Source organism: Somniosus microcephalus, chromosome 16 (genome assembly GCF_052327205.1).
Source record: "Somniosus microcephalus isolate GS21.2 chromosome 16, FLI_Smic_1.0, whole genome shotgun sequence".
NCBI classification, from domain to species: Eukaryota; Metazoa; Chordata; class Chondrichthyes; order Squaliformes; family Somniosidae; genus Somniosus; species Somniosus microcephalus.
This window is the reverse complement of record NC_141002.1, coordinates 32,202,172-32,216,912: the sequence shown is the minus strand read 5'-3', so window position 1 is coordinate 32,216,912 and position 14,741 is coordinate 32,202,172. Positions and strand designations below refer to the sequence as shown.

The window sequence follows — 14,741 nt, the reverse complement described above, 5'->3', positions numbered from 1 at the left end:
ACTTCTACGCTCGCTTTGACAGGGACAACAGGGAGCCGGCTACCAAAGCCTTGCCACCCCCGGAAGACCAGGTGCTCACTCTGTCCACCTCCGACGTAAGGGGTGTTCTACGCGGAGTGAACACACGTAAGGCTGCTGGACCTGACAGCATCCCTGGACGGGTACTCAAGGAATGTGATCAGCTGGCTGATGTCTTCACCACCATCTTCAATCTGTCATTGGCCCAGGCAGTAGTCCCTACATGCTTCAAGACCGCCACCATTATTCCTGTGCCAAAGCAAACGGCTGTGGCGTGTCTGAATGACTATCGACCTGTCGCACTCACACCCATCATAATGAAGTGTTTCAAGAGACTGGTCCTGGCTCACATCAAAGCCAGTGTTCCCACCTCTCTTGACCAACACCAGTTTGCCTATCGCACAAACAGATCAATGGAGGATGCAATCACAACTGCTCTTCATTCTGCACTGAAACACTTAGACGGTAAAGAGACCTACATCAGAATGCTGTTCATAGACTACAGCTCAGCATTCAAGACCATCATCCCCAACAAGCTGGCCACCAAACTCCACACTCTTGGCCTGAACACTTCCCTTTGCAACTGGACCCTAGACTTCCTAACTAACAGACCCCAGTCTGTCAAATTAGGTAACCACACCTCCCCCCACTGACCCTGAACACGGGGGCCCCACAAGGTTGTGTGCTGAGCCCCCTCCTCTACTCCCTCTTCACCCATGACTGTGTGGCTGTTCATGGTTCCAACACCATCATCGAGTTTGCGGATGATACCACGGTGGTAGGCCAGATCACCAACAACGATGAATCAGCCTACAGGGAGGAGGTCCAGTACCTCGTGAAGTGGTGCGCCGACAACAACCTGGCCCTTAACATCAAGAAAACCAAGGAAATCATTGTGGACTTCAGGAAGTCTAAAGGTGGAAGACACACCCCCATCCACATCCAAGGGGCTGTGGTGGAAAGGGTGGGCAGCTTTAAGTTCCTCGGAGTCCACATCACAGAAGACCTCTCCTGGTCCCTCAATACCTCCTCTTTGGTGAAGAAGGCCCAGCAGCGCCTATATTTCCTAAGGAAGCTGAAGGGATGCAACCGGTCACCCCGGATCCTCTCTAACTTTTACCGCTGCACAATAGAGAGCATCCTGACGAACTGTATCACAGTGTGGTATAGCAGCTGTACCTCCTATGACCGGAAAGCCCTGCAGCGGCTAGTCAAAACTGCCCAACGCATTACCGGCACCCGGCTACCGACCATTGAGAACATCTACCAGAAACGCTGTCTATGGAGGTCACTAACCATCATCAAAGACCCTACCCACCCCAGCCACAATTTGTTCGCCCCCCTGCCATCTGGGAGACGCTACAGATGCATTCGCACCCGCACGACCAGATTTAGGAACAGCTTCTTTCCCAGGGCTGTCATCCTACTGAACTCTGCTAATAAACTCTAAAGCCTGCACATCTGTCAATGCACTTTATTATGTTTATGTTTATGTTACAAGCCAAATGTATGTTAAATGTCTTAATCAAAATGTACACTCTCAGGAGCCGCAAGCTTACATTTCATTGTACTGCACTTGTGCACTAACAATGACAATAAAGTTGATTATTATTATTATTTATATGTAATTTTAAGACTAAATTTTAAAATTCAAATGAATGCTTTCACAATGTATCTTATTTTGTGAGGAGTACTTGAGGGTTCAAAGCAAAAGAACTATGAAAATAGGTTGGAGGGCCTGCCTAAAACAGACCTGGCTTTCCTCCGACATGCACACTATTGACTCAAACCTCATATCTCATTTAATATTTTCAGTGAAGGCCAGTCTGGTCATGTTCACTCAGAGATTTCAATTATCAGGGTCATATCACGCACTAGAATGGCTCCCATTTTCATATGTCCAGTAACTCAATCAGAACATAAGAACATAAGGAATAGGAGCAGGAGTAGACCATTTGGCCCTTCGAGCCTGCTCCGCCATTCAATAAGATCATGGCTGATCTTATACCTCATCTCCACTTTCCTGCACTATCCCCATATCCCTTCATTCGCTTAATATTCAAAAATCTATCGATCTCTATCTTGAATATACTCAACGACTGAGTCTCCACAGCCCTCTGGGGTAGAGAATTCCAAAGATTCACCCCCCCTCTGAGTGAAGAAATTTCTCCTCATCTCAGTCCTAAATGACCGACATCTTATTCTGAGACTGTGACCCCTGGTTCTAGACTCCCCATCCAGGGGAAACATCCTCCCTGCATCTACCCTGTCAGGCCCTGTAAGAATTTTGTATGTTTCAATGAGATCACCTCTCATTCTTCTAAACTCCAGAGAATCTAGGCCTAGTCTACTCAATCTGTCCTCATAGGACAATCCCCCCATCCCAGGAACCAGTCTGGTGAACCTTTGTTACACTCCCTCTATGGCAAGTATATTCTTCCTTAGGTAAGGAGACCAAAACTGTAATTACTACTCCAAGTGTGGTTTCACCAGGGCCCTATATAATTGCAGTAAGACGTCTTTACTCTTATACACAAATCCTCTAGTAAAAAGGCCAACATACCATTTGCTTTCCGAATTGCTTGTTGGACTGCATGTTAACTTTCAGTGATTCGTGTACAAGGACACCCAGGTCCCTCTGAACACCGACATTTCCCAATCTCGCACCATTTAAAAAATACTCTGCTTTTCTATTTTTCCTACCAAAGTGGATAACTTCACACTTCTCCACATTATATTCCATTTGCCATGTTCTTGCCCACTCACTTAGCCTGACTATATCCCCTTGAAGCCTCTTTGTATCCTCCTCACAACTTACATTCCCACCCAGCTTTGTATCATCAGCAAACTTGGATACATTACATTTGGTCCCCTCATCCAAATCATTGATGTAGATTGTGAATAGCTGAGGCCCAAGCACTGATCCTTGCAGTACCCCACTAGTTACAGCCTGCCAACCTGAAAATGACCCGTTTATTCCTACTCTGTTTTCTGTCTGTTAACCAATCCTCAATCCATGCCAGTATATTACCCCCAATCCCATGAGCCCTAATTTTGTTTGATAACCTCTTGTGTGGCACCTTATCGAATGCCTTCTGACAATCCAAATACACCACATCCACTGGTTCCCCCTTATCTATTCTGCTAGTTACAACCTTAAAAAGTCTTAACAAATTTGTCAAACGCGATTTCCCTTTCATAAATCCATGTTGATTCCGTGTTGAAAATCGCAATCGATCCCATCTGATATCAGAAGCAACACTTTCCCAAATTAAAGCTTGAATAGACCTGGAATTGTACCCAGTGGATCACCTATGATTCGTGGAAACTCCGCAGAAGCCATGTGAATGAAAAGATCAACGTGCAGTATAAAAGCACGGAGAAATAGAAATCTTGAATCGTTCATTGGACTTTAACAAATGGGCCTGTGCAACACAATGGGTTATAATATTAGGACCAGAGCTACTGGAGTGAAAAGGCTGATCAGAAGCCAGGAAATCAGACAAAGGTCATTCTTACCAAAACTCGTGCCAGTTGTGCGTCATGCGTCTGCTCTTTATACCGGCCTAGAGTGCTTTTGCCCCAGCGGGCCACAGCTTCTTTTAAATATGAAAATGAATGTTAATACCATTGGAATTAGCCCAGACACGATTCCCTGATTTCATGTTGAGATTGCCAGTATGAAATGGGTGAGCAGGGTCTGGGATGTTCTGGCTGAGGATGTCACTTGTTTAAAGATTATTTGGGCCAAATATTAAAAAAATGGACTTGAACTTTGTGTTTGTCACAGCTGAATTGTTTGGTCATATTTGGCATTTTGTTTATTTTTGAAGGGTTTTGCCTGTAAGATTTATCATTACCACAAATAAAATGCTGTGTCTGAGAATTGCAACTGAGATTCCTCTCTTTTTGTATTAGTTGGAGGAAGAGAATGAAAAGAGAAATGTAAAGCAAGTTTGACTGCACCAGATGCAGACTGCTCTTACCCATGTAGCGGTGTCTATAGACCCAGGGACCTATTCCTACCTGGAATATCTATGGGAAACTGCCTTCCCAGGCTTCACTTTACTACAAAGCCAGTGGAGATGTTTTGGCTGAGGATGTCACTTGTCCTCTGCACAGGTTTCTATGGAAGGATAAGCTAAGTGGACTTTTTTCATCTGTACTCACATGTGTAATCATACAGGGCAATTCCTGCTTCCAGGCAGGAATCATAAATCCTTCATCGGATGCCAATCTTCTGTGCCTGGACTATTTGAATGGGAAGGCAAACAGCAAGGATGGCGTCAGCACTCATTCATAACACCATTTTTGACAGCCACGAATAGCAGCAAAGTGAAGATACACTGAGTCCCATGCAGCCGACGGGATTATTATGCAACTCACTATCGGCAGCTTAAAGTAGAACTTCAACTGCCTGGACAGGTTGAGGACATTTTCTGGCAATATTCTTCCAGGGTCTCCAAGATTATTGCTGCCTGTTATATGCTGCACAACTTTACCATTCAGAGAGGCCTAACAATAGAGCAGTTAGAAGAAGAGGGCCATCAACAGCCAAGAGCAACACTGCTGTAGCCAGTAAGAGCCATATATGTTGGTTTTAAATTTTACTCATTGTTAGTGGCGAACACATAACTGCCCACACATTGACTGCTGTCAAAGGCCTGGTTGACAGTGGGATTCTATACAGATGCTAATCTTCAAATGACACCCTTTCTTTTGGAATTTGCAATTTATGCAATGAAACGTAACTAAATTCTGTTATTGTTTCATCTTAAAATTATATTCACTCCTTTATTTTAAAAAAAATTCTGACTGTCCCCAGCCTCTGTCCTAATACCTGTGTTAATGGCTACCAGAGGGTACATGAGAGTTCTGCTGGAAGAAAATGAAAGACTGACTTGCATTTATATAGTGCCTTTCACAACCATCAGACATCCCAAAGTGCTTCACAGCCAATGAAATACTTTTTGAAGTGTAGTCACGGTCGTAATGTAGGAAACGTGTCAGCCAATTCGTGCACAGCAAGCTCCAACAAAAAGCAATGTGATAATGACCAGATAATCTGTTTTAGTGATGTTGATTGAGGGAGAAATATTGGCCAGGACACCGGGGATAACTCCCCTGCTCTTCTTTGAAATAGTGCCGTGTGATCTTTTACGTCCACCTGAGAGAGCAGACGGGACCTCGGTTTAACATCTCATCTGAAAGACGGCACCTCTGACAGTGCAGCAATCACTCAGCACTGCACTGGGAGTGTCAGCCTAGATTTTTGTGATCAAGTCCCTGGAGTGGGACTATGAACCCACAACCTTCTGACTCCAAGGTGAGCGTGCTACCCACTGTGCCACAGCTGACACAAGTCTAATGCTCTCCCAACTGAGCCATCTGGGCTCTAATGTGACAATGTGAGAAAGCATGGTGTTGACTCCTGATGGTCTGGCTGGGATTAGAAGCTCACAGTATAAGGAACTGCTGATAAATAAAACTCATGTTTAATCCTTGAGCTGCCGCAGACTAATTACTGCCAAGTGAAATCGGGTTGCTTGTGTTAAGGACAAATTAACTGGTCCTGCGGCAGTTCTTCCTGGTTTGACACACAAAATGGGGTTTGGCTAAGTTAAGACAGTACATCATGCTTGGCTATGTCCTCCTCCGAATCCCACCATAGTCAAACAGACTGCGATCACTCACTGCTTCGGCTCACATGTAAAGAAGAGCCATTTAGATGAAGTACCTGAAGGCTTATAGAACCAAACCACAGTGTAACACACGGTATTGAATGGTGGAGCAGGCTCGAGGGGCCATATGGCCTACTCCTACTCCTGCTCCTGATTCTAATTCTTATGACCTAGCATCTCTAGAGTAAAAAAGAGCAAACCTTGCAAAACTTCAATGGCACACCAAAAGTAGGCATTGCTATTACTCAGAGATACCTTTATTACTGCCTAAAAAGGCATGAAAATGGATTTTAAATGACATATTCCATGTTTAGCAAAAGATTATTCTACAGGCAGAAGAGTGAACTACTTATTTAACAGCATTGAAAGTTTTAAAATCTAAAATTCACTGATGTACAGTTTATACTGTGTAACTTTTTAAATCATTTTCCAAAACATTTGCCTCCATTCAACACTTTACACTGTATGTAAATTATCTACTTAAATAGAAAATCCATCTGTTGTTTACATATTTACACATAAATACGTTTAACCTATGACAGTCATTCTTTCATTAAGACGCGTTGCATCCATTGACTAAAGCTAAAGAAAGAATTCAAGGACCACTTCACACGTTAGAACACTCAGCACTGTCGAGTTGCGTGTCTGAAAGTGCACACGATGCTCTTCTGAGCTTGAGTAGATCAGAGCTGGTGTTTATATTTAATAACAACAGCTGTTCCTACGTTTGCAGGACCCGTTCTTGAATAGATTTGTATTATTCCTTCTTGCTGAATAGACAAATGATTTATTCATCGAAGATAGTCTGGAATGTCAACCTAAAAAATAATATGCATTATTAATAAATTTGTATTAATTACTTTAGACAACACATATTCACTATTATGATGTGGTTAAAATAAAATTCGCCAGTGAGCCTCAAGCAGAGTCACCATAGGAATTGTTGATGTGGAAAACTGAAAGTTCACACTGGTGCAGTGTGGGTGCAGTGTGTGATGCTTTTCTGAGGCTGTGGTTGAGACAAATTGTTGGCACAATAGTGGACCAAGGAATTTCATATAAATGCAGAGACATGTTCATTACTAACGAGGCAAAATTCAATTTGAATCCCCAATTGAGTTTTCAACTGATCACATGCCTCGGGTTTGATGGCGAAAGTATTTCTTAAAAATAAATTTTAATTGGGTTTCTTTCCAAATTAGTGTTACAGTTGCTGAGCACAAAACTTAATTCATTTACATGTTAATTTAGCAATAACCGGACTCTCCTTGCAATGGAATCTTGGTAACCTCACTTAAAGCCATATAATCACACAGCCTTATTCTGGTCAGCTGACGAAAGTACTTAAAACGTTCATTTAAATTTTTTTGTGTAAAATAGGAAGTTAACTGGCTGTGGAATTTGGTGACGATGATTTGGTTATATAAATGAATGAAAGTCCATTGTATAGAAGGTGGTATTTAGTCAAGCAAATGGCCCCCTTTTGTTGCCATACGTTTCAACTTGATCAACCTCATTTCTTGTAAGTTACAGTAAATTTAAATAATTTTAATATACATATATGGAAGGGGGAATTAACTATTTTTAAACATTACTGAAATAAAATTGCTTAAAGGTTGCTGTACATATATTTCTCTCTCCACAGATGCTGCCTGGCCTGCTGAGTATTTCCAGCATTTTCTGTTGTTATTTCAGATTTCCAGCATCTGCAGTATTTTGCTATTGTACATATGTAATGTTGTTACAAGAACAAGATTGTTTTCCAAATCCTTTCCTAATGCAGCTATAATTAACTTCTGATTCCTGCCAAACTGTACAGCACTTCCAACTGTACATGCACAAGAATTCAGTTATATAAATCTGTAAGATAAATTGTCTCTTATTATGTTTATGTTACTCCTACAGACCATTTCCTCCTTGTTATAACTTACTGGTCTTAGCTGTTTTATACTGGTTGACCGGATAGCTGACATAAGTTCATCATGCAATGTCCTATGAGGAGTTCCTGGTCTTGACCCATCCTCTGACCTTCTGTCTGAAATTGGTTTTAAAGCGTTTTTGAGCTCTTTCAAAATGTGGGTTTCTTTGTTTAGTTTCTTGTTTTTGCTTTTGTTTTTCTTGACTTTAGCATTTTGATGGATATTCTGTAATTTCATTTTGGTCAGCTCTTGAAGCTTAATGGCTTCAGCTATGTTTCTGCTCGGGGTCGTCTGTATTGGGAGTGGAGGAGATGGTGGTGGCTGAGGAAGTACAAGTTTCTCTGGAAGAGGTGGAGGGGGTGGCGGAGGAGGAACAGCAGATTTTTGAGAATTCAATTTTTTGACTACTTTAGGAGATGACCAGGGTGAGCTCTTTGGAGAAGCACACGGAGAGGGTCTTGGTGAATTCTTCTGCAAAGCAATCGTCCTTGGGTTTGTTGGCCCCTCACAACCAAGCAGTTTGTCCATTTCCTGTTGCTGTTTTTGGTCCTGGAGGCGTTTTTGCCTCCGTTTGTCCAGATTCCTGGTTAGGATACTTGTCATAGACATCCGTGGTCCTGGCAGTTCAAAATGGTAGCCTAATTTCATAAGCGTTGTGTTTTCTTTCAGAAGTTTGGCTATTTCCATTTCAACCTGCCCTCCACATATATGTCTTTGATTGTGGAATCTTAGTTCTGTTAATATACAATTGTGCTGTATGGCTCTTATGATGGCTAAGATTCCTTTGCCTGTAATATAGTTGGAGTCAATATTAAGATTGGTAATGCTACTGTTAACTTGTAACATGTCAGCTAGTGCACATGCCACATGGTCATCAGCATGAGTGTTGGCCAAACTCAAACTTTTGACAACCGTATTATATTTCAGAGCTTCTGCAAAGAGTATGAAGGTTGCAATACTTATGTTCTCAATATTATTCAGATTGACTTCTGTTTTTTCAGAATCATTATTTTTGATGCTGTCAAGAGTATCTTCAATAACAGTTGTGTTTCCACATGGTCGGCTGGCAATTGCTTTGAGATTTGGATCATCCTCTGTTGTTTTCTCTTTGTTGTGCTGCATAACATTGTTGCCATAGCCATTTAGGATTGGTTGGTCATCAACATGCCCATTACACATGCGTGATCCATCCTGTCCATTACTGCTAATTGTTCTGGTGTCTAAAGTTTTGCCATCATTCTCTTGTGCATTCTCCTTCTCTGCCTCCTCCTCTTCTTCTTCCTCCTCCTCCTCCTCTGTTACAATTTCATCTTCATCTTCTGTTTCTTCAGATATACATTCTGCTATGTCCACTTCGTTCTCTGATTGGTCATCTTCACTTTCTGTTTCATGGTCATCTTCAGTATTTTCTTTGCTATCCTCATTGATTTGTGTCTGAAATTAACATTGAAAAATAAGTACCATGAGTTCATAGAATACACATTGCTTCAGCCTTTCTATTGAATGTCAGCTGCCCCCAATTTGTATACATTTTTAACTTCCCTAATTATTTTCTAACTTTTCCCTATTATGCTATAGATAATTGCTGGTGAATTATGAATTCATTGCACTATACTCTAAAAATGTATACTATATTTTCAAAAACATTAATAGTAACAATTTCTAATCTTATGCTCCACCAAAACTGACTAATTGAGCTATATAATCAAAGTGATTAAATATTTCTACAATGTTGTTGTAAATGAGGTGCAAGCAGTACAATGACCAAAATTACCGTGATATCATTTTATTCATTACTGGGACTTGTACTGCTTGTTCATTTTTTAGTGTGTCAATGGTCATCAGCATGCATCATACTGCTGCTTTCTTCTGAGACCAGGAATCTCACTGGTAGCACAGAGACCAATCCCAGAATGGAGCAGCAACGTTACATCGAAGCTGCAGCCAGGAGTGGTAGTAGGAAGCACATTAAGGGAGTAAAGTGCCTCTCTGAACTGGGTGGGGGAAGAGTACGAAGGATTGGAGGGAAAGAGTGCCTCCCGGAACAGAGACTGAAATGGAGGGGGATTATATCTCTGCAAACTAGTTGGGGGGGGGGGGGGAAGCATTTGGGAGGAGCACATATTTGAAATGTGGGGAGGATGCTATAGGGAGAGGGTGCTTCTGTGAATTGGGGGCTGGGGGGAGCAGGGCGGAGAGAAACAGTATCTCTGTGCACAGGTTAGAGAGAATGCCTGTGTGACTGAAGCGATTAGAGGGAGAGTGCGCCTCTATGAAGGAGGTGAGTGATTGTTGAGGTAACTTTTAGGGATGTGATGCTCTGGTTTGTTAAATATGGATAAACCCAAGTGTCATTTATCTTTCCTATAATTTGTTTTAGATTATAAATCTATCAACTGTGAAATAAAAGTTTAAATTAATTAGAATACACTATTTGTAATACAAAAATTTCCAGGCGAACATGCCCTGGAAGGACTATTTACATTTCTAAATTTACTACCTACTGTCCTGATTGTGTTGTTGTAATGCGTGATGGAATTTGAGCCTGCATCACGATTCTTCATTTTTAATCAGCTTTCTGCTCACTCACTGTCAAGCTTGCTGGGTGCTATCTTATTGTGGTGAATTTTTGAAACTATTGGGAGGGATAAAGTTTGGAGAAAGGTCAAGCATATATTTCAGTGCGTACTTTTTATAACTGCTGCAATTTCTCACGTTGAACCGCTATAGCAGCAAGGTTCTGGAGACAGTGCTCAAAAATATGAGGAATCAAAAATAGACAGTTACAGAAAACAAATGTGCATTACGACACATTTAGCAATTTTGACTTCACACCAATACTAAATTTGTGAAGTGTAAATCAAGTGTTAATGCTTAGATTTACTCTGAGTGAAGCGAGACTACCTTCCGCAGGGAATGTCATTCCACTTCAGTCCAGTGTCAGGTTGGGCCCTTACTATGAATTCAGGCTGCATTTACATTATAACTGTAGCAAAACAAAACTGCTTTGGGCCAGTGCACAGTTGTAGTATGAATGCACCTTTGGGTGAGTTTGGACAAAAATGTTCCCAAATCACAAAAGCTAGGCAAGTTACACACTAAAATGTTATCTTGTGCTTTATCTTTGGCAGGACACCTGGGCAACAGTGACCCATTATTATTTGATCAGACAAAATAAAAATTTAATGCTAGTACCGATTTGAAGTCGGGTAGATTTGCGAAGATGAAAAATGACTTGTAGTAGATGTATTGGGTAGTCCTACAAGGCAGGAAGATTAGCAACACAGGAATAAAATGGAACACCTTCAAAACTATCCTTATGTAAAAGAAGCTATGTATATACAGGTAGACTATCCTTTATCCGAAAACCTCGGGACCAGCCGTGTTTCGGTTTTCGGAAAATTTCAGATTTTGGAAGGTATTTTATAAGACTGGGAAATTTGTCGGGGGTGGGGGTCGGCGGGGGGGGGGGGGGTCGGGGTCGGCGGGGGGTCGGGGCCGTGTGCACAACTTACGCTGAACGAAAACACTTTCGGTTTTCAGAGGATTTCGGTTTTCGGAAGTGTGGATAAAGGATACACTATCCCTTATCCGAAAGGGTGGGGGTCGGCGGGGGGTCGGGGGTGGAGAAAAGAATATCAGACAGGCCGCTGCAGCTATCGGACGGGCCGCTGTATTGTTGGGTTCACTCTCCCGGTATACCTCTTTCACACTGCCCGGCTCGGCCTGCAATCTCCTACCCAGGAGGGAACTCAGTGACCCTCTGCCCTGCTCAGCGTAAGTCGTGCGCCACTCTGGTCATGTCGGTTTTTAGAGGGTTTCGGTTTTCGGAAGTTCGGATAAAGGGTAGTCTACCTGTACAGTAAAAGGGCCCACAGTAAAACAAAGCCAAATTGGCTAACGGATCATGTTCAAAGACAAATTAGACTTAAGCCAAAAAAAAGTTACAGGCTTAAACAAAATAGCTCCAAGGAGAACTGGGGCAGGTATCAAACTCAGCTAAAGGCAAAGAAAGCTGCGATCAGAGCAGCCAAAAAGGTCACTGGAGAAGAAGATAGCATTTAACTGTGGTAGTAATAGCAAGATCTTTTTCAGCTATATTTATAGTCAGAAGGATATTATGGACTGTATAGGGCTATCAAAGGATTCCTCAGAGCAGATTTGGATGGACTCCCAGGATATGATAGAGGTATAATGGCTGTTTTGCATCAGTCTTCACTACGGAAGATGATACTGAGTTACCAATAATATGTTGTAGGTTTGCTATTAAAATTGACAGTATCCAAATGGATGCAGATATAGTCTCAAGACAGGGTAGGCTGCTGACCCTGACGGCACTCACCTAAGGGTGCTCAAAGAAATGGGTGCTGTATTCTTCGAGCTCCTTGCTCATGTATTGAACAGCTCACTGGAGTCTGGGATTGGGGTGGGGTGGGGGGGGGGGGAAAGAGGGGGGAGGCCAATGAGGTGCCGATATTTTAAAAGGATGATGATTCAGACTCATTAGTTTGACTTCAGTTATAGGCAAGATGCTAGAAGGGATAGATTACATGAGCACCTTGACAGAGAAAGGATTATTAGAGAATCTCAACATGGTCTCGGAGTTGTGACTATGGAATAAGTTGCCAGCTTATGCAGCGAGTGTGCAATCATTGCGAACATTCAAAAGAGAGCTGGACGAGATCCTGAGTGTGGCCAAGATAACATGTAGAAAGTAACTTGGTATTGGGGGATACATCTCCCAGTCGTTGTGAGCGCCTGGAATTTGTTTGATTGACTTTGGGTTCTGCGAGGAATTTCCCAGAGTTTTTTCCTAAATTAGCCGAAGTTTTTTTTCCTTTCTTTTGCCTCTCAGGAGGTTGTGTGGCTGGTGGGAGGGCAGATAAGGATCATGGCATGCAAAAATTACAGCTTGACCCACTGGTCTTTCCCAGTCCTTTGTTATCATATGTTTGTATATTACACTTCTGGCTTCAGTCATTCGACATATAAACAGAAGTTAATTCAGATTTTTGAATTTTTCTGCATTTGTTACAAACAAGTTTGTCTGCTGTTGTTTGTTAATAGAACATGCTCCCTGCAATGACTTACTGGATTCCTTTAGGTAGCTAACACTGTCTTTTGGAAATTAGGGCACGGAGTCCTCAGGAGCCTGTGAGATGGTTCCAGAGTTGTCCACACAGAGGGAATTGACAGAGCACTGCCATACAAAGATATAACACAACATGCATTTGTATTCTGCCTTTAATATACAAAATGTCCCACAGTGCTCTACAGAGAATTAAGAGGATGGGGCGGTGAACCATGGGAGAGAAGTTAAGAGACGTGATTGAAAGCTATTTAAAAGATGAGTTTTCAGAAGATTTTTAAAGGAGGGCACAGTACAGAAAGAACAATTTGGGGCTCTCGCTCCCAGAAGGGAGCAGTGCTGAGAGTGTGCAACACAGCAATGAATTTCCTGTACATTCAAATTTTCATGGGCAGAAATGTGTGAGCTGTCTGGGCCCTACAGTATAATGTTACAATTCACAGAGGGCAGTCCTCCTCCAACATCATTTAAACTAGAAAGGCTGTGATTTCTTTTTACATTTAGGCACAAAGCTGTGCATTTTCCAAAGACTGTCTAAAAGTTTCCAATCGTTTAACTGAGATTCTACATCAACTGATAACGAGGAGCTGGGATGAAGGGTCTTGATAGAGTACATAGGGAGAAAGTGTTTCCACTGGCAGGAGGGTCAATAACCAGAGGGGACAGATTTAAGATAATTGACAAAAGAACCAAAAGGGAGCCAAGGAGAATTTTTACACAGGGAGTTGTTAATGATCTGTAATTCACTACCTGAAATGATAGTGGAAGCAGATTCAATAGTAACTTTCAAAAGAGAATTGGATAAATACTTGAAAAAGAAACATTTGCAGGGCTATGGGGCGGGGGAACAGGGGAGTGGAATTAATTGGGTAGCTTTCAAAGAGCTGGCACAGGCACGATGGGCTGAATGGCCTCCTTCTGTGCTGTATTATTCTAGATTTGGGGCAGTCCTTATCGTGCCTTTATATCACGTTCTGATTAAGCGCTCACCTGGTTTGGTTCGGCAGAAAGTCTCTCATTTTCTAACAGTTTCTGTGTTTCTTTTTCCCAGTACGCCATCAAAGCCTCCCTGCTGAACGTTCCTTGAGGGGTTTTATCGGTTTGGTCTTTCTGCCTCAGCCCAATGGGAAGAAATTCGTTCGGGTTGATGTCCTCCAACTCCCTCTCCAGCTCCTGCAACTCATCTGCAGTCAGGGAAGCAAGGATTTCATCCTCGTCTATGTCCTCGTACTTCGCCAGTTCTTTCCTGTAACCGAACTGCGACATTTTTTTTGCAACTCGTACTTTCTGAAGAAGAAAAGTATTTCTAACTAATCAACTTTGGCTGCGGTCGGATTTCCAACAAGCGGCTGGATGGGTCTCTGGGATCGTGCCGGTAACTTTTAAAGCGGGCTGAGCGCATCATGTGCTCGCTGCTCTGTAACAATGCATGAAAGCATGATCCGTTTTGGGGAACACACGTCACCCCAAGCACTTCAGACAAGAGACAAGAAACGGCATCGTTTTCAGGCACGTCACGCCGCAGTATGGGGGTGGTCCCCGCCCGCTGACCCAATCCAGGGCGGCATTTCACCTGAACCAGTGCAGCGAGGCTCGGCATTGTGCGACTGCCCCTCACTCCAGACCAGACCCCACTGAAAACAAACACAGCTTTAAAACATCTCTTATTTCTACAGTAAAGTTCTATTTTTAAATAAAGTTCAGATTTTCTTTTTTAAAGATTCGGACAGTTTTAGTGAAATGATGAGACCGGCGCCAGAAAAATAAAATCAAACCAAAAATGTGAGACCGTATTTGGAAATGCAGAGTGTAAAGAGAAAAACTTTTTTTTAGTTAAGGCTTTAAAAAATTGGCGGAGGGAAATGGGGCGAAGCCGGGAGGATAACGAAGAGGCGTGATTAAAACTCGCCAGTTATGTCTATATACATACACAATCGGAACCCGGCATAGTCAGGTCATTACATCTCCCGCTATTTGTAAATGCTGTACATTGCAATCCCCGCTATTTATAGATCTGGTACATTAAGCCCCACC

General features: G+C 42.4%; 1 protein-coding gene across 2 annotated transcripts; it reads right to left on the bottom strand.

The window, feature by feature from the left end:
• Positions 1-5,938: 5,938 nt before the first annotated feature.
• LOC147106052 (leiomodin-2-like) lies at positions 5,939-14,336 on the bottom strand. 2 transcript variants are annotated; one of them, XM_086008762.1, is made up of 3 exons: positions 13,698-14,326; positions 7,631-9,052; positions 5,939-6,517 (listed from the first exon to the last, which is right to left on the bottom strand). In XM_086008762.1, exons 1-3 carry the CDS (start codon positions 13,971-13,973, stop codon positions 6,491-6,493), a joined length of 1,725 nt encoding a protein of 574 aa, XP_085864888.1. In that variant the 5' UTR covers positions 13,974-14,326; the 3' UTR covers positions 5,939-6,490. The 2 variants fall into 2 exon arrangements, with proteins under 2 accessions (XP_085864888.1, XP_085864887.1); XM_086008761.1 differs by lacking the exon at positions 5,939-6,517 and having other exon boundaries at positions 6,524-9,052; positions 13,698-14,336.
• Positions 14,337-14,741: the final 405 nt, after the last annotated feature.